The 20,378-nt window shown below is 48.8% G+C and overlaps 1 protein-coding gene across 1 annotated transcript; it reads left to right on the top strand.

The window, feature by feature from the left end:
• The first annotated feature begins 18,594 nt into the window (after positions 1–18,594).
• On the top strand, positions 18,595–20,085 carry LOC119431544 (DNA polymerase delta catalytic subunit). The gene has a single exon (XM_037699026.1). It carries the CDS (start codon positions 18,595–18,597, stop codon positions 20,083–20,085), a length of 1,491 nt encoding a protein of 496 aa, XP_037554954.1.
• Positions 20,086–20,378: the final 293 nt, after the last annotated feature.

Genomic DNA, 20,378 nt, shown 5'->3' with positions numbered 1-20,378 from the left:
ACGCAGACGTACTCGACGCAGTTGTACTCGACCAGCATGCGCAGCACGTTCACGGCAACGGCGAAGGCTGTGTTCGTCCTCGAAAAGCGGTTGCACGTCCACGCCCAGCTTATCTTTGGACTTGAACACAAATGAACCAATCTCCGAAGGATTGTCCTTCACCATCTTCTGTTCGCTGAACCAAGGTTTACTGTGTAGACCGTGCTTAAAGTGTAGCACCATCGAGGGCGAGAACATAATCCCCCGAAATGTGGTCCTTGGCTTGCGACCAATATTTACGGCGAACTCAGCCGTATAGCGCATATACGAGCCGTCCGGGTGATTCTCCCTGGACACATTTGAGTCGACTTGCTCTTTCAGTTTGAAATTGGCGTACCACTTGCCTTGGTACTCGGTCGCTTCGATACTCGTATTTTCCAGGTCGTGCAGCTGCGCCTTGCGCAGTTGTTCGGGCGACGCGAACGTGCCGTTCTTCAGCACGGGCTGCGGGACCATCTGGGACTCAAAAGCGTCGTTCTTGGTTCCCTGTTCCCACATTTTCGGGATGTAGTCCTGGTGAGTCCCCACCAGAATAGAAAGAATGCTTTTCCAGTAGGTGTCCAGCAGCTGGGTGTCCGAGAAGTCGGTCGGTGTCTCGATGTTCCTCTTGGAGGGGAGGCCGAGCAGCACCTCATCTCGCGGCGTTTCGCTGTCCCACCCTTTGGCCGCTGCCATCCACAGACGTCGCTGCTGAGCGTGTGCGGGGAGTTTGTTGATGAGCGACTCCGGGGAAGTTAATGGCACCGAACACTTGATGCATAGCTGGCGCCGCAGCATGGGAGCGACGCTGTATATCACCTCCTCGCTTGCCTCTTCCAAAACGTCGGCCATGGCGCTCCAGTCCCATCCCTGGGCATCTGGTATATACGACTTCAGCTTGCGCTTCTTGGACGGTGAGCTGCCACTCCGTCACCATCGTTCACATGTCTGAGCGTGAATGTACATTCCAAGTTGTTGTGGTGATCTTTGCGTCTAGGGTTGACATCGAAAAGCTTGGCCGGGTCAATCAGGTACTCCATCACGAGATATATGTGTTCGAAGCTCTGAGAGAAGAAGCCGGACGTAGCGACAGTGAGGCGCGAGGTAACCTTTCTGTATCCACAGCGAGACGACAAGATGCTACACTGAGAGACGAACGAAGGCGCTGCTGTTCTGTCGACGTCTGAAAGCCGGTTCGCTCGAAAGAGTGTGCGCGTGCGATATACGTTTAGGGAAGGAAATATATACGATATACGCGCAACTCGCTCACTCTATATGGCCCCTTGAATGTAACTAACCATTTGCTTACCAGGAAATACGTGGGATAAAGGAGCAATATCTACATGAGAGCCAACTCCGGCATTCGCCAATGCGCTTGCTCTGTTCCTTTAATAATGTAACAAACACGCTCGCCCCCTGCGCTGTTCTCCTCTCCACAACCGGCCTTTGCTAGTGCATCTCCCCTCCTCTTATTCTCTAGGCTTCTAGCACAAATACAGCGCGCCACGCAACGTCGGCATTAGAAATTACCAGCCAACTTCAGAAACGGCTCTTACGTGATCGAAGGGAACCGCAAAGCAGACGACAAGAGGGTGAAGCTGCGTGTCCGTCTGCATGCATAACTGCGCAGTGTATTTCTCAGTTGTTTGATGACTGTTACAAACTTAAATCTATTGCTTTCATTTGGTACCGGCTTGTCTCGAGCGGTTGCCATGCTGTGTAGCTGTCACGGTACGCTGTAGCGTTTCAGTCGTGGTTTGTCTTCAGAAGGCGCACGATGGTTTTCCTGTGTTTTGACCAACTTAAAAAGTGTTTCCTGCCGCGCATGTGATGGTTTTAGGTTGTTAAGCTCGTTCGATGGTTTATTAGCTAAATCGCGTAACTGATTTGCTCCAAGATGACGGTGTGGTATGCCCAAGGAAACGAAAACGTTTTTTTCGTGAGTGATGCACCAATGTTCCTAAGAGCTGCTGTTATGTTCCTAAGACCATAGCTGCGAAATATAATGCAGATGAAGGTTTAGTTTTCGGTCATAAGGCTTTTAAAATACAGTTTAGTGTCGCTGTGCCCGCGGCTTCAACATTCCATAATTTTTTGTTCAAGTAATCATACTACCATGATATGCACCTACAAAAAATCTACCAAAAACTTAGATGTTCTCGATCGCGTGTTTGCTACTAATTGCATGAGCAGGCTGTGGGTTGGAGATATTGAGAGCTTCGGTTGAACAGTTGGCGCTAATTCAAATGTAACCACTTCGCGCTGGAAACGATTTCAAATTCATTTAGCGGTTGTCGAACGACAACGCTTATCGAAGATGATTGCAGCAAGCGAACGTCGACGCGTGAGCGTTTTAGGCATGAGATCAAGCAAACCACAGTGATTTATGCACAGTTATATGCGACAAGTGAGCTACAGCGCTAGCGTCTCAAACGGAAACGTGTTGCGCTAGTTGCCCAAGAACAGAAAACGAGGACACGACAGAGCGCAGACGGAGACTTGCAAATGCAATGGAACCAACTAGTCTGCAAGAAAGTGTTATTGCCTGAAGCAGACGCCAGATGAGACGCACGCGGTGACTGTGGTTGGCGAAACAGCAGCAAAAAAATGAGGAGCCAAATTCAGCGGCTGACATGAAGAAACATCAAGTGTCGCCATGTGTACAAAAAGTGTCAAAACTGCGCCCTTGCCGCATCAAATTGGCGCCTCCTCGTCGTACGAAGGCTGGTTCCGCAAGGAGACGCCATCAGAAGAATTAACGCTTTGCTGTCCTTTGCTAAGGAGGCAGGCATCCTTCCTTTCACCTGATCCCTTACCCCCATCTTAGACCACGGGCCATCCTTTCTAATAAAAGTTTCAACCAATCAGTCAATCAGTCAATCAATCAACAAGGGAACACTGTTATCATGACAGTTGGAGATTACTCAGTGGGTATACGAGCAAGAAATGGAGAGACTTATTCGCACTTGCGTGCGATAAGTTCCTTGCACCTGGATTGCGCCTCCTGAAAGTAACTGTAACCAGTTTCCTTATATACGAGTACATAGGTAAAGTCCAGAAGCGAACATTTCCTTCAAACTTGAGCATGGTAACTGATGTCCTCAAACAGCAATTATTCAATGTCATGATTTCGCTTTTTTTCCCGAGGAAAGTTTTCGACAGGTTCATTGCAACCAAGAGATGTCAGGAATTGTGTTGTTGTTTTTTTTTTTTCGTTTCGACAATGTAGGCACCAGAATATTTGCCACTGCAGGGTTTATGCTATAGGGAGTACCTAGTTAAGAAAGCAACTAGGGCAATGAAAAAGCAACTCCTGTTTGACCCCTGTGAAAATGTGCCTAAGCGCTGGCCCTCTGACTATACACTCTAAGCCAAAGAGGACTAAAAGAGTAGCCGGTTATTGTCTTTGGAGAACAACTGCATTGTCACAACCATTAGTCCCTCAGAGATGAACCGTTCGTCCCTTCGAAAGTAACTGAAAAAGGACCAACTGTTCCTCCTCTAGCAGTTATTCCCAAGGAGACTAACAAATGCTCGTTGTACATGCTCCCACAAAGCACAAAATGGTCATCCTCATTTCCGCCAGGAATCTTGGAAGTAAATGGAACAGAGAAGACAGGAAAGATTGAGAATGAGAAAGAAAGACGAACATTGAAGAGGAGGACAGGAAAGGGCGATTGCCAATTTCCTCCAGGTGGGTCAGTCTGGAGGCGCCGTCTATGTGAAGCATAGACCAAAGACGCGTGTTTCCTCCACCGAGGGGCCTTAAAGGTCTGAACACCCGGCATCGGCTCAACCTCCAGGATCCCCCTTTCCCCAGACACGGCAAAGCCACGCACGGAGGTGGGAAGGTCCAAATCTTGTGTGCTCGGGTACGTGGTGTCGCAACACACCAAACGCCTGCTGACGCAGACGCCCCTACGGTGCATCGGTCATGTTTCTCGGTAGTATATCTTCCTATTATTGGCTTTATTGTGTACGTTTTGTTTTCACTTGCTGCATTTAATTCTTCTGGCCACCACCTACAGATGATGTCGCTGAAGGGCTTGGCCTGACAGTGCCAACGTGGGAGCGGCCCACCTCGGCTTAAGTCGAGCCTCCGGACCTCTTTAAATAAAGTTTACACACACACACACACCACCTACAGATTACGCTTCTAATATGTGGCCTGAGGTCCCCGTAGGGTACAATATCTATGTCAAGAGAATTGCGGAGAGCAGCCGCAAATCTGTCAGCTACCGCATTGCCAGCTACGTTGCGGTGTCCCGGTACCCAGCACAGTTAAGTTTGGATTTGTGAGCCGACATGGTACTTTTTAGAAGAAAATTAGTTACTGTAATTTTAAGCTTTTTACCGGATGACAATGCAGTCACCGCACTGAGGGAGTCTGTGTATATGATGGAGGCTGGTTGTTTCTTCTGTAGGATGTGCCTTACGGCCAGGAGTATGCCACAGCATTCTGCAGTAAATATGCTTGTATGTTTGTTCATTGTTTTCGATTCGGAGAATTGAGGGCCCTGTGCTGCACATGCGACAACGGAGGACTTGGAGGCATCAGTGGGCGTTTACTGGGCGCGCCTGTATTTTTGCCTGCAATTACATAAAGTGCTGATTTATTGCGAGCGGATGCCCATGTTTGCCCACCTCAAGAAATGACATATCACAGTTAACAGCTTGTGTTTCCCACGGCGCAATATTGTCATTTTGGGAGATCACCCGGAGATCGGAGACCGGTATGTGCAGGCTTTCAAGGTGCCACGCGACCGTAACGGGATGTGGTGGCGTTGCTGATGGTCGCCTCAAGAACAACTGGGTGTTGGCTGTGTCCCGCAAAAGTTCACCAGATGGATATTCCGCGTGAGAAAGCACCTTAGTGGCCTACACTACGCTTGTGAACTGCCTGCGTCGTTGCAGTGGCCATTCGTTCGCCTCAACATACAGCCTGGCTATTGGGTTAGTTCGGAAAGCACAAGTGGCCAGATCTCCGGAGCCCAAGGTCAAGCATCTTTAGCGCAGATCTTGACGCCAATTTGTACACTACCGAGCCCTAATACGTGACAGGAGTATGCTTTTTAGAAGGTTCAGTAGACAGTCATGGTTTGTACCCCATGACTGCTGGGAAAGAATATTTAGTAAGTTCAATGCTTTCAAACATTTCAATCGCAACTGATTCATGTGCGCAACAACAGTAAGCTTTTGATCAACTACAACACCTAGGAATATGTGATCTTTTTTTTTTTTAATAGGTATGATCTGCCGGTTCAGTGTGATGTTAGGGTCTCGCCTAATGTCAAGCTGTTTAGAAAATAGTCAACATACGGATTTCCCACAATTAAATTTCTAACCAATTTCATCTCCCCAGCTTCAGAGCTTATTTAACCCCAACTGAATTTGCCGTTCACAGATGGCCAAGTTGCAGAATTTGAAACTGATCTGGACATCGTCTACGTAAACAGAGTAAGTTATAGTTTTGGACAACATGCTACTTAGGGAAAGAGTGGAGTTTTGGGCCAGTTGGTGATGCATTTTGCTTTTTTGAGTACAGTGAAGCGCGAGAGACGGGACAAAGTGACGCGAGACGGACGGGACAAGCGCTTCCCGTCTGTCTCGCTTCACTTTGTCCCGTGTTTCGGGCTTCACCGTACTCAAAAAAGCAAAATGCATCACCAACTGGCTCAAAATTCCACTCTTTCCCTAAGCAGCATGTATGAAAAGCGTGCAGCTGAGAACTCCTCCTTGGGGGACGCCATTCTCCTGTATAAACCGCTTCGATAGAGCATTTCCAACACGAACCACGAAGGTGCGTTCGAAGAGGTAGCTTTCTATAGTATTGACCATGTTTCCCGAGACTCCAAGAGAATGCAGATCACCGAGAATGCCATAACGCCAGATCGTGTCATAGCCTTTTTCCAGGTCAAAGAATGCAGAAAGACAGTGTTATTTCTGGATGAAGGCATCCCTGACATCCGACTCAACTGCTACAAGTTGGTCAGTTGTCGACCGACCAGACATAAATCCGGCTAGACGTTGGTCAAGAAGGCCGTTATATTCAAGTAAATGCGCAAGGCGGCGATTTATCTTTTTTTTTTTTTTTTCAAAGACCTTGCACAAGCAGATAGTCAACTCAATGGGCCTGTAGCTAGCTGCAAATGTGGCTTCCTTTACTTGTTTAAGAATGGGTATGATAACAGCCTCTTTCCAGGCTTTGGGTAGGCGCCCAAAGGACCATATCTTGTTAAACAGAAAGAGGATGGTTATAAGGGTGCGTTCATGTATGTGCTTCAGCATGCCATATGTAATCCTGTCTGGGTCTGCTACTGAGTTGCCACATGTTCCCAGAGCCACCTTCAGTTCCTCCATAGTGAAAGGGCTGTTGTATCCTCCTGTGGATGGCCTTTTATCACGGATGCGTTTGCGCTCCTCCGCTAGCTTGTGTAGCATGAACGAGTCTGTATAATGTGCTGAGCTGAAAATATATTCAAAATGTTGACCTATTGCATCTGCTTGGTGTTCCAGTGTATCACCAGCAGCGCTGACCAGAGGCACTGGGTGAGCACTGCGCCCTTGAAGTGCTCTAAGTCTGTTGTTCACTTTATGTGCATCTGTGTAGAAGTTTATAGATAAGAGGAATGACTGCCAGCTTTCCCGTTAGGGTGCACGTCGGATAGACCTGCAATTTGCGTTAGCACGCTTGAAGTCTTTGAAATTGTCAGTTGTAGGAAACCTGCGGAATTTTGACCATGCTTTGTTTTGCTTCTCACGGGCATCCTTGCACTCCGCATTCCACCACATGGCCTTCGTTTGTTTTATGTTTTATTGGATGTCTGTGGAATTGATTTCTGTGCGGCCTCTATAATTTGCAGTGTGATCATGGATCGAGATTCCACTATCCCTAGGTCTACGATTGATGAACAGGGCACTTTTGAGAGTTCTCGGAACTTCTTCCAATCAGCAGCCTGTTCTTTAAATTTTCTCAGATTATTTAAACCCAAATTTATGTTTCCTGAGTGTTTTAAGGAAATAGGAAAGTGGTCGCTGCCATACAGATTATCGATAACAGTCCACTCAGCGGTTGCGAAGTTTAGCTTAGTTGTGTGCTATATTAAAGTATGTTGGCTCTTTTTTATTAAATATACAGGAACTGGAGGACAGTACGAATTTTTCGATTAGGGCACCTCGGGAATTAGTGCTTGTACATCCCCATAGTGGGGGGGTGCGCACTGAAATCTCCAACGAACATGAATGGATCCGGGAGCTGGTCAATAGGTTTTTCAACTTCTTCAGGGACAGGTTATGGTCCGGAGGAATATGTAGGAAAGATGCGGTTATTATTGTGCCAAACGTTAGGGCTCCTATTGCCACTGCCTCTAAATCAATAGGGACACTACCCGATGAGTGGGCACTGCCTTGTCTGTCCTTCCGGTATACTGCATATTCTTTTATAATGTTTGTGCGTGTTGGGTTTAAGTGTGTTTCCTGTAGGCAAAGTATGTTCGGTTGGTATTGAGCAAGTATTGCATATATGTCATACAGGTTCTTGAGTAGCCCTTGGAAGTTCCAGTGGATAATGCTCTCAACAGCCATTTTTGTGAGTGAGAATGGGACGGATTATTCAAATATCACCGCCTTTATCAGGCGGCTTGACTGGTGGATGTTTTTTTTTTTTCTGTTTGAGGCAGTCAAGAAAACTTCGCTACTCATTGGGGGACTCTCTCAGCGTCAGAGACACTGAGGATCCGGAGGTCACTTCCATCGCTCCCGGCAAAGACTCGGAAGCGGATAAGGGTTTGTCAAGAGGGGCAAACTCCCTCTCAGTTGTCTGTGTTGTTCGAGAGGTCTGCGAGAAGTTGACCTCTGGGACTAGGAAGGTTGGTGCAACCGATGGCTGCTTGCTGGGGGGCCGAGATGGGCGCGCATCAGCAAAGCTGTATTGCGTGCCCACCATAACTATAGACGCCGCCCGGCCCCCCGGCTCGCTGCATCAACGTAGGATCTTGCGAAGAGAAGCGAAAGCTTCTCCGGGGCTCCAGTAAATGTGATGTTTTCCGTTACTTTGATTTGAATGATTTTTTTCTCGTTCTGGAACATTTCACATGTTCGCAAGTACGCAGCGTGCGGCACGTAACAGTTCGGACATTCTGTTTGAGTGGCACTTGTTGGCACTCGGGGTAGCGTTTAGGCCGGTGATCCTACAGCCATAGGGATGAGTACGTCCGGGAGTCATAGCGAGAAAAAAAAGTGTTTATTCTACATGTTTACAATGGCTCCAGATATGGAAGCCCACTCCATGGGGGAGAACTTTGAATGTCTCAGCTCACTACATGTCTGAGCACATATCAGAACAAGTCAGGACACACCCACTGAACGAACTGTGTCCGCTTATAAAGCAGTTGTCTTCCCTAGTTGACCTGACTAGGGAATCTGATGACCTTGGTGCGGCCTATCAGAGGAGTCGTATTGTTCACTGAACTCCGCTTCTAATTTTGCACCCTCGCCTTCGCATTTTCCGCAACTACGTGGTCATCTGGGAAACCGAGATCGTCGCCGTTCCCACGGTGTAATTCCACGAAGTCGGCCCGTCGCGTCAATCGGTGGCATCTCCGCGACGGTCAGCTTATCATGGTCGGTGTCGGGCACTGTCGCCAGGTAGGCGGCCGCTGATGAAGGGGGTGGCATCGGGGGAAACACTCAAAGGATGCGCACTGCCGATTTGGGGTGCTTGTTTGCCTGTCACCATCGGTGTCGGGCACTGACACCATCTGAGCGACGCCAGTGAAAGGGCCTGCCTCGATGGAAACAGCCAAAGAATGCGCCCTGCCGATTCGGGACGCAACACACTGCAGCTTTCGGTTGGGTGCTCATGAGCATCCCACTTTGCACAGGTGAGTTTTCCACGAAATGTATTGAGTCCGTGTCCGTACTTTTGGCACTTTAAACATCTTCTCGGGTTTGGTACATAGCGGCGGACTCTGCGGTGAATGAACTCTGCTTTCACAGCATCTGGTAGACGGGAACGATTAAATGTCAGGATGATATGGGGTGTCGGGACATCTTCACCATTTCGCCTTATGGTGATGCGCCGTAGGGCGATGACACCTTGATCTCTGAAGCCTTCGAGGAGGTCAGAGTCTGTTTCGAGAATCAGATAACGTTCTGATATAACGCCTTGAACAGTGTTCAGACTGCGGTGGGGGCTCACCAGTAAGTGAGCCCCCACCGCAGCCCCCACCACAGTAAGCAGTTCGCTGACCAGTAAGTGAGCGAACTGCTTTTGCTTGAGGAGGATATCGGAATGATCTTTCTGTGAAACTTCACCAAGAACATCACCGGATGAGAGTTTCTTTGCTTCGTAGTTTTTTCCTATAATTTTCTCAAGGGGCCTAGCGATAACAAAAACCAGCAACTGAACTGTTGTCTACAAAAGAGTGGACAGTCAGAAAACGTGGAATCACATCGGTTTCTGTGAAAGCTTTCTTCGGTGCGGCCCCTTTTCAGGGACCGATCGGCTTTTTTTTTTAAGTACTTATACGATATGGGTATGCCGCTGGTTCCTAGAATGTCGCCTGTGCTTCAGGGTCTTATTCACAGGAAGTTCCCGGGGCTCACCGCCTGGTAAGCAGACGAGGAGCCCGTCGTCCGGAGCTTGATCATGGCCCTGACTGCCACTTCACCTCAAAACATTTAGCCGCGGTGCGGATGACAGCTTCGGTATGGGGGCTAAGGGTCCGCGGTGGCGCCAAGCACCAGCACCTTGATCAGACTTAATGCGACTATAATATAGACGTGCTGAAACAAAGCCATGCTGGTGATCGCAGCCTTCCGGGCGACAAGCAAAACTTCTTCAAGAAGCACAAAATTCCGCGTCCACGTGATGTCTTCAGATGCTGTCGGCTATGTCTTCGCTCGGTTTCTGGCACTCCTTTCTTGCATTGCGCAAAAAAAAAAGAAACGAAAAAAATTCAAGCATAAACTCATTCGGGGTTGTATAAGTATACGTAAGCATTCTGCTACTTGCCCATCTTCACGCAGCACGGTGTCATTATGAGTGTCGTGACGCTTTATCCGGCCATTACAAACGACAGCGCTGCGTCGACACAAACTAGTGCCGACGGAGGCGCAAGTTGCGTTGATAACGTAAGCAAATTACTGCAGGTGGCGGCACCATGTGCGTTGATGACGCTCCGATCATCATAAGCAGTTATCGCTCATTAGCTCGTTGTCCATCCGTATCAAACCATTATGAACCGTGATCAAAGGACTCCCGCAGCGGCACGGAACGATTAAACGAACTCTGGCACGGCCGCGCGGACTATATCTCGAACGCGATCTGCAAAGCAGACAGGGAGTGCCGATTGCTGATAACTCCGCGCGCTGTTTTCTCGCCGCTTCGTTTGAGTTGAAGCGCCAGGCGCCACGAAGGTGATGTCGCTTGCTGCTGCGGGCTGTATCTTGAAAGCGATCGTCTTACGCGAGCGACGGGCGGACGGATGCACGGACAGTTTTCTCGTTGGGTAAGCATAGAAATGCTTACGCATTTAAAACGTATCGTTGGCTGTCGGGCGCGTTTTACTCATCGACGTTAGTCGGTGAGTAAAACCACTAGATTGCACGAAAGTCCTATCTAGCGCTAGAGGAATGCGGACCCTTCAAACACACTTTTCTGTTAAACTAGGTGTTTTCATGGCACGAAACTACAACTGTGTGGTTCCTGGAATGGTATTTTAAGAGTTCAAGTGAACATATTTGCCTTTAGTGTCTGTTTGACATAAAGACGAATTTGACACTAACTTTACGATCGGTGTGCTTTTTATCACTTCAGGCTTGTGGCACGCGATTTTTTTTCCAAATACGGTATCACACTATGGTAATTCAATCATACCTTTTATTGTCATATGTATCCACTCACATCACTACATCCTCACATAGCGCCTTCATGATCAATCCATGATCTTGCAATCAGCTGTTTTCTCTTCGTCTTTCTTGTTCACGTTAAGCTTCAATGAGGCATTCATGAGGAAATCATCGGCCTAGGATGAGTCCGTGTCGTCATCCTCAATGACAGAGTTTTCAGCATACGTGGTCATCTGTTCCTTCAGCGCAGCATACGTGTCGAGATTTACCTCTACCACACTCCGCATATCCGTTAAAGTCGGCGTGAAAGTGGGACACGCCTTGGCAATCGTGGGTCCCAGAGTGAAACTGATGTGCATTTGATCTTTCAGGAAGTACGGTTCCAGACGAAACGTGCACACGCCCATGTAGACTTTGTTAAAGTGTTTATCGACGTTTTCCAGCGTCCACAGAACCTTGTACGACGTCAGCACAGTCATGTCGTCCTGGCCGCGCAGCTGCAAGTGTGGTTCTACATAGGAATTGGGGTACAGTACTCTGGCGTCATTTGTTTTCGATTCACTGAGTTTTTGAAACTCTTCCCACTGGCTCTTGGACACGTAGGGAGCTTGCTTCCCGTTCAGATTTCGCGGAAACAGCGTCATGGCTTCGATGAAAGCGTAATAGTCTGTGGCGAAAATGACGCGTCGTAACTTCTTGACCGCAGGTAGGATGGTCTTGAATGTGGCATCGCCCCGTTCTGGTTTCTCCGTCTCGACGCAGTTGTACTCGACCAGCATGCGCAGCACGTTCACGGCAATGACGAAGCTGTGTTCGTCCTCGAAAAGCGGTTGCACGTCCACGCCCAGCTTGTGCTTGTCGTTGGACTTGAGAACGAAGCAACGGATCTTCGAAGAGTCGTCCTTCACCGTCTTCTCGTTGTTCAAGAGGTGCCTAAAGTGCAGACCGTGTTGAAAGCGCAGCACCGTCGAGGGCGAGAACATAATCCCCCGAAATGCGGTCTTCGGCATGTGACCCATATCGTGGTGCTCAGCCGCGTAGCGTAGATACGAGCCGTCCGGGTGACCCGCCTCCTCGGACACAGTAGAGTAGGCTTGCCCTTTCAGTTGGAAATTGGCGTACCACTTGTTGTTTCTCTCGGTCGCTTCGATACTCGTGTTTTCCAAGTCGTGCAGCTGGGCCTTGCGCAGTTGTTCGGGCGACGCGGGCGTGCCGTCCCACAGCACGGGCTGCGGGAGCATCAGGGACTGAAAAGTGTCGTTCTTAGTTTCCTGTTCCCACCTCTTCGTGGTGTGGTGCAGGCTGGCCCCCGCCAGAAAGAGCAGAAGGTCTTTCCAGTAGGTGTCCACCAGTTGGGGGTCCTTGAACTCGATCGGTGTCTCGATGTTACACTCGTAGGGGCGGCCGAGCAGCACCTCATCTCGCGGCGTTTCGCTGTCCCACCCTTTGGCCGCTGCCATCCACAGACGTCGCTGCTGAGCGTGTGCGGGGAGTTTGTTGATGAGCGACTCCGGGGAAGTTAATGGCACCGAACACTTGATGCATAGCTGGCGCCGCAGCATGGGAGCGACGCTGTGTATCACCTCCTCGCTCGCCTCTTCCAAAACGTCGGCCATGGCGCTCCAGTCCCATCCTCGGGCATCTGGTATATACGACTTCAGCTTGCGCTTCTTGGATGGTGGGCTGCCACCTCTGTCACCATAGTTCACATGTCTGAGCGTGAATGTACATTCCAAGTTGTTGTGGTCGTCTTTGCGTCTAGGGTTGACATCGAAAAGCTTGGCCGGGTCAATCAGGTACTCCATCACGAGGTATATGTGTTCGAAGCTCTGAGAGAAGAAGCCGGACGTGGCGACAATGAGGCGCGAGGCAACGTTTCTGTATCCACAGCGAGACGACAAGATGCTACACTGAGAGACGAACGAAGGCGCTGCTGTTCTGTCGACGTCTGAAAGCCGGTTCGCTCGAAAGAGTGTGTGCGAGCGATATACGTTTGGGGAAGGAAGTACCCGCAACTCGCTCACTCTATACGGCCCTTCGGCACGGAATGAAAAAAAAAAAGCAAAGAAATACTCTTTACAGTACGTCCGGTCCCCGCATGTATCTCACCAGTAAGATAGGCGAGAGTCTTTGAGCGAGATATGGACAGCGTGCTGGGAAAATGCCAAAAAGAATAAGAGGATGTGGGGGCACGAAAGAAACGCTGAAACGCCGTCGCATCCGCTCGCCGCTGAACGTTCTGCGGGCGGAGGCAAAGCTGTTGAGAAACCGAGCTAATCTTCTGGTTTCCTCTTACTTGCGCGGCAAGAAAAAAAAATTAGGAACAAGAATAAGAGTTAAACAAGACGACGACAGCAGCATATTAGATGTGGAAAAAAGCAAGAAAACCCACTTCTATATATAATTTCACATGCGGCGTATCACTTCCGGGTAATCGGAATTGTCCGAGTGATAAAAGAAAAAAAAGAATAAATTAAATTGAAGAGAATGTGCAATATATCGTACAAGTGGTTGTAGGCGTTCTTTCAATTTTATAATCATCTGATCACTGAAAGAAATGGCCGATATAACAGTGTTAAGTTGCTTGAAAACAGTAAAGAACAGCTGAAAGAATTTAAAAAAAAATAATTACTTTAAGGTCCGCAGTCGAACGTATGCACATGGTCATTCATGTCGTACCCGCCGTGGTTGCTTAGTGGCTATGGTGTGGGGCTGCTGAGCACGAGGTCGCGGGATCGAACCCCGGCCACGGCGGCCGCATTTCGATGGGGGCGAAATGCGAAAACACCCGTGTACTTAGATTTAGGTGCACGTTAAAGAACCCCAGGTGGTCGAAATGATTCCGGAGTCCCCCACTACGGCGTGCCTCATAATCAGATCGTAGTTTTGGGACGTCAAATCCCATAATTATCATCATTCGTGTCGAAGGCTGAGCGAAACATGCGAGCACTTCGCTGCGTCGTTGTTCCGTGCGTCTGACATTCAAGCGCGGCCAGCTTCCTGTAGACGAATGTTCCTTTCACCAGGATTGTGCCCAATGAAAGTAACTAACACTTTGCTTACCAGCAAATACGTGAGACCACGGAGTAATATCTACATGAGAGCCATCTCTGCCATTTGCCAATGCGCTTCCTCTGTTCCGTTGGTGATGCAGCGAACACGCTCACCCCCTACGCGCGAAGCAGGGGGCTAGCTGTGCTCCCTGCCTGCGTTTTTCTCTCCACAACAGGCATTTACTATAGTTCTCCCCTCTTCTTGTTTAGGCTGCTAGCACTATAGAGCTAAATGCTGCCCTTGAGGAGTAGAGTTGCGCTTGAGAGTAGATTTGGCGAATAGGGGCGCGAGCGCCCCTATTCGCCAAATGGGGCGCTCAACAGCTGGTTAGCCGGTGAAAAAAAACTGTACCGGAAAAAGATACAAATGTGCGCGTGTGCATATTATATATATATATAAAAGATTCACCTTACAGATGTAACAGGGCCGCATAATACAGTCTGTATAGTATGTCGTAGTCCATCGAACTACGACAGAACGTTTGAAGCCGTGTCCAGCATATATTACGTCAGACCTACCTCCGTCTGCTCAAAATTCTACTTAGCTTGCGTTACTTATAAAGCACAAAGCACAGATAATTTGTAGCACTTGTTTTATCTGCATTCGTTGTTTGTTTGATATACAGATAGCAGAAAAAAATCGATCCTGGGTCCCGGTAAATATTCACAGTGATGTAGAGGCACGTATGAAGCGGTTTATTGAAGTTGCGGCCGGGGCCCGGCCTGCGCATCTGAGCAGTATGCGCATCTGCTCGTCACATGCATCTCAATAGGGATATCGGAGTTTACGCGGCGCCTAAAGCTGCGCACGCAAGCTGGGAGTTGGCACGGCACCAAGGTTGCAGCGCAGGCAAGCTCTGATACAATCTCCATTACCACATTCTTCTGTTTTGCGCTGCATATACACGGTCTAGAGATACCGTCGTAGTCAAGAGCAGAGTGAAAAGAGAGATACGACCTTGACAGACTGCGGAAAACCAGGCGTGAGACGGCGCACGCGAACGCCGGAGAGAGGGGGGGAGGTGAGCGAGGGAAGTAGGTGCAATACGATAACAACGCCCTCTTCGAGTGTGCTGGCGCTCATTCTCGCCCGCCAGCAGACGAAGAGGATGTCAAGCCAGAGTTCCCACCATGCCGATAACAGCGACCAAGCGGATTCAAGCTCAATGCGGTGCACGAAAAAGCACAGGGTGACGTTTCTGCCGTGCGAGATGGCCGTGGTGTACGAGATACCGTTCACGTGCGGCAAGTGCTACATCGGACAGACCGAAAAGTGCATCAACGAACGACTGAGGCAGCACCAGTACAACCTAATCTGCGCTCAGAGCAGTGCTGCTTGCGACGGGCTCGGCGGCACGCTCGTCAAACACTGCTTGTACTGCGGCTGCGCCCCGGATTTCTACAGTTGCCAACTGATCGCCAGAGGAGCGGACAGGGAAGCGAGGGAAACTGTGGAGGCCATGGAGATAAGACAGGCGGGAGCGCGGTGCGTGAGTTACCCTTCGACCGTCCCATCGGAGTACCCGAATGTAAGCAAGACTCACTCGCGCGACGAGTCCGACTCAGAGTCCGGCAGTGAGTTCGAGTCCGGCTCCGAGCCAACCCGTGAGCCCATCCCCGAGCCTGTGCGTGAGCCCGTCCCCGAGTCCGTCCGCGAGCCGGTCGCAGAGTCTCGCTCCGAAATGTCTCCGAGACTAGACGTTCTAGGTGAAGACCTTGTAGGTGACTTCGCTGGTTCATCTGTTATGCCCTCGAGATGCGCTGAGCGTCTTATGGAAATTATTCAAATTTTGGAAATCATGAAGTAACCACGTAACGGAAAAATCGAAAGGCAACAACACGAAGTGACTCAGCAAATTGAACATCACCTTGGATAAAGTAATGTATTGCAAACGACGCTTCGACAACGGGATATGCTGCTTGCAAGAACATGCTACATCATTTCCCCCTTCCCAAGTGCAGGGTAGCCAACCGGGCACGTCCTTCGTTCACCCCCCTACCTTTGCCTCTTCGTTTCTTTCTCTCTCCCCTACAAGGCGGCGCGTCGATGAATTGAATGCGCAGAGATTAACAATCGTGCTTACAAAGAATGGTAAGGAGAAATGCTCTAAGAAGTGCGAAGCTTCCGGACGTCGAAGTCAGGGTTTCTGCCCACTGTTCTTTGGAGAAGTGGATCGACAGTGACACGGCAAAACATTATATAACATTACATTATATTACATTTATGCACACAGGGAATTCAACACATATCAGCAGATCTCGATACGCGACAAAGCTGCCAAAGCTGACGAAGATAATCGGAGAAACACCGGGTGGCGGCGGGCAAGCTGGAAGAGAAGAATAAAGAGGTTCACAATGGCGACATGGCGCCTGTTGCATCTAATGAATATGTGCGGGCTTATTACGATTAATTAACAAATCTCCAGCGGAAGTTGCATATACAGATAGTTTTGTACACAGGATACGCAGCTTCACATCCCTAGCTGAGCGCTGATTTGGCTATGAAATCGAGAACGTCTACCACGTTCTTCTTCAGTGCCCAAAATACGCCGTAGTAACAAGAATGTTAACGAAAAAGCTAGGAAGTCTTGACAAACGTGTCCCTTGGACCATTTTTTGGACCGTGTTCAGCAAGCCACCAAGCCAAAACGCGAACGTACTTTTACACGTCTTTTTAGTGGACGCAGGGCTACAGGTCAGCGTTTGCGATTAACATTCCAGAACAGTTGTGTATGAAGTGACGCACGTATGCTCTGTACTGTACTGTAAACAGAAACTTGAAGTAAGCGGTGTGTGTTTAGACCTACCATTCATTTAGTACGTGGAGGACTCTGCACCACTACGCAGTGCATGTATCATTCGGTTAGCAGCATGCACCAACCTCATGTAAACTCCCCTTTGCGGTGTCATTATGTTTATTAGTTTCATTGTCATTCACCTATCATTCACTTACCCTATAATTACGAATTATTTATCGCCTTTTTGCAATATAGCATAGACAAATGGAGTATCCGAGGAGTACCTCTACAGCAGCCCTTGTATAACACTACCCATGGTTGACTCGTGTTATGTCTTGCAACGTGAATGATAAGGAAGAGATCTATGCTAGTCGTGAGGACAATGAAGATATATTTTTCGATGATCACAATAAACGACACAGAAATTGGTTCATGATCCACATCGGCTTTACTCACTTGCCAAAATACTGGGCCAATAGCCAACAATAGCGGTGCGTGATTCTTTTTGTGGGTGACAGGGATAGCGCAGCTGGCTAGTTCCGCGTCGTAACTGGCACCTGAGCCAAATACCGAGCTGAACCAAGCGAAACAGCGCAGAACCATTTTCGCTTCATAAATTTACATTTAAAAAGACGAGGAAAAAAAAACAGAATGGAGCAAAGACGACAGTACGAGTGCTTCTGTCGTCTTCATTGTATTCTTTTAATGCGAAGTATCATTTGTCTCATTCTTTGCACTTTGCGAGAGATACCTGTTTTGTCTCGCTTTAAAGTGAAAAGAAACTCTTGTGTGACCGATGGTGCAACCGTACATCTGCCGTCGAGCAGAGCAACTGGGTATTCTAACCATTAGGCCACGATCGCTTTTCGTTCTTTATTGCCGGCAAAACTCAATGCACATAAGTACACTCAAGCGTAAATGCCAGAGCAGTTGCAATTTACTTCGGATGTCAGCCCAACATGAGCTGAATTTGTTAAAAAAATTAGAAAGATTTCACATGCAGTACAGTTTCTAAACGCCGTACCCACTCGGGAAACACATATCTGCGTTCTATGCACACCGAGAAAAAAAATTCGTCGGCCCTTCGCCTCCGTTAAGATGGTTAACCAGCGAAGCTGAAACGTGTGGCCCTAGCGTTTATCACTGCGTTAATCCCGAGGGTTCATTAAAGTATTTCTCAATTATGAGGTTACGCACACGTTCGGCTGCTACGGAACGAACGACGTCAGTGGCGGTATGCCCTCGGTCTGCCGTTGTCGCTTGCGTTCGATGTCTCGAGTTTGCTCGGCGGCGTGGTTAGCAGCATTCGTCCGCCATTGCCCCTTGCGATTCATCAAACTCCCATAAACGTGGCTTCATTACGACGACAGAAGAGAAGGGAAATTCTACGCGGGAATGATGAGCGGCAACGCAGCCAGCTGGGGAAGAAGGGGACGTCGATGAACGCGGCAGCCGTGGCACGAGCGCGTGTCGAGCACCAGCACGAGCACAACCCGAGGGCCGCCAACTAGCCAGCTGCGGAAGAAGACGACGACGCTCGAGCCAATGCTGATGATGATAGTTTTCTGTACACAGGCGATTTCGCCTAGACATGTAAAGCTTCGCTTTAAAAATTGATACAGCCTCGCGAAAGTACTCGCGGACAGGTTTTGCATCAACATCATTGTGGCGAAAAGCCAACGAGATCTCCACATACTGTGCAGGCCCAGTAACATTAAAACATCGATGCTACATCGTCATCATTGCTTATTGCTAAAAGCCTTATTCCGTGCGCATCTAATGACAGGTCGTTCTTCAAGGTAGGTTGGAGTATGTCCGTCCCAGAAGAAAACCGCCTTTCAATTCAATTCAGACAATGAATTTCATGACCCTTATCGCCAGGGAGGCGTACACCCACCGAGTGCTATTTCCAACAATGAAGAAGTTAGGCAAGAATGAAGAAACAGAGCTGCAATGATTACCGTAATGACTTTAATGACTCTGATGATGAAGAGGAAGAAAATGCTCAGAAACCTGCCTTTTCTAGAAAGAGAAAGGCGGAAAGCAGCGATCCGAACAACGTGGGATATCAAGGAGCCAAGGTGCTCGAACCAAAGGTTGGATACTATGATGATCCGGTGTGCACAATGGACTTTGCTTCCCTGTACCCGAGTATCATCATCGCTATGAACCTGTGCTACTCGACTCTGCGCCTGCACCCGAAGCGGCAGATTGAGAGTATGGAAAAACAAGAAATAGAAGACGAAAGTTGTTATGAATACGCACAAGGGAAACCTTTCCCGACGGGTGACGAGTTCGTGCCCGAGAGTGTCAGGAAGGGAATCTTGCCGACAATCTTGGTCGACCTTCTGAGAGCGAGAAAGCAAGTGAAGAAGGACATGGCTAATTGCGAGCACGATCCCTTCATGAAGTCGGTCCTTAACGAGCGCCAATTGGCCATCAAAAAGTGTGCGAATTCCGTGTACGGCTTCACGGGAGCCGTAAACAATGGAATCCTGCCCTGCATCCAAATCGCCCGATCTGTGACGGCCTACGGCAGAACTCTCCTGGAGAAGACAATTTACTATGTAGAAAAAAAGTACACCCAGCACGAAGTGATTTACGGGGACACAGACTCGATGATGATTATCTGTCGAGGCAAGACGGTGGCCGAAGCCATGGAGATGGGCAAGGGACTGGCTGAGCTCATTTCGTCACACTTTCCTCGCCCCATACAATTAGAGTTTGAGAAAGTGTACAAGCCATACCTGCTTCTCGGCAAGAAGAAGTACACAGGCGCCGTGTACTCTTCCAACCCAAACTCGTACGACAAGGTCGAAGTCAAGGGCATCGAGATGGTGCGTAGAGACTGTTTGCCCTACGTTTCACGCATCATGAACGCTTGCATTCACGAAATGATCGTGAATGCGGACATAGCGGCTGCCCAGGAAACAGCCAGAAGGGCCGTGGATGATCTGCTGTCGGGTCGTGTGGATACTGCGGAACTGATATTGAGCAAAAGGTACTACAACGTGGAGTGTAAGAGCCACTCGCCACATTTGCATGTTATCGAAAAGAAGAAAGCTAGGGGGGAGAAACCTGCCGGCGTGGGTGATTGGATTCCTTACGTCATATGCAAGGAGCTCGTAACGGACGAGGAGGAACTTCGAAGAGAGTATGAAGATCGGCCACAAGAGTTCCACAGGGTCAACGAGCGCTACGTGCGCAAAATTACATATAGGGCTGAAGACCCGGAGTACGTGAAGGAGCATGGTTTGCCCATTGACTACACCTACTACTTGACAAACCAATTGAAGAAACATTTAAAGAGGACACTTGCATGCGTACTAGGTTGGGAGCCTAAGACTGTCACCGCCCGGCCCCACCAAAATGCTGGGCGAGAAACCAAGAAGAAAAAGAAACTATCTTCTAAGGAAAAAAGATAACTATGTTTTCAATAAACGACTTGGATTACATTTGTTTTCTTATTTTCTCATGAGTCGTTCGCTCTTGCGAACGCAGTAGCTTCTCCAACCCCACCGAGCATGCTGACGCAAAAATCAACCGGTATGTCAGAACAATGGCTTCGTCCATATTTTCTCTTTATCACTATGGATAGAAAGAACATTCTCGAACAGTCTATGAGCGCCGATAATACACTCTGTAATTGTTTCCCGATGTCTCCTTTACAGGACCGGATATGTTATCGGTAATCGCACAAAGGAATTTAGTGGCCTTG

This window comes from Dermacentor silvarum, chromosome 10 (assembly GCF_013339745.2).
Source record: "Dermacentor silvarum isolate Dsil-2018 chromosome 10, BIME_Dsil_1.4, whole genome shotgun sequence".
Lineage (NCBI taxonomy): Eukaryota > Metazoa > Arthropoda > Arachnida > Ixodida > Ixodidae > Dermacentor > Dermacentor silvarum.
Note: the sequence above shows the minus strand (reverse complement) of the source record. Positions and strands in the feature narration are given on the sequence as shown.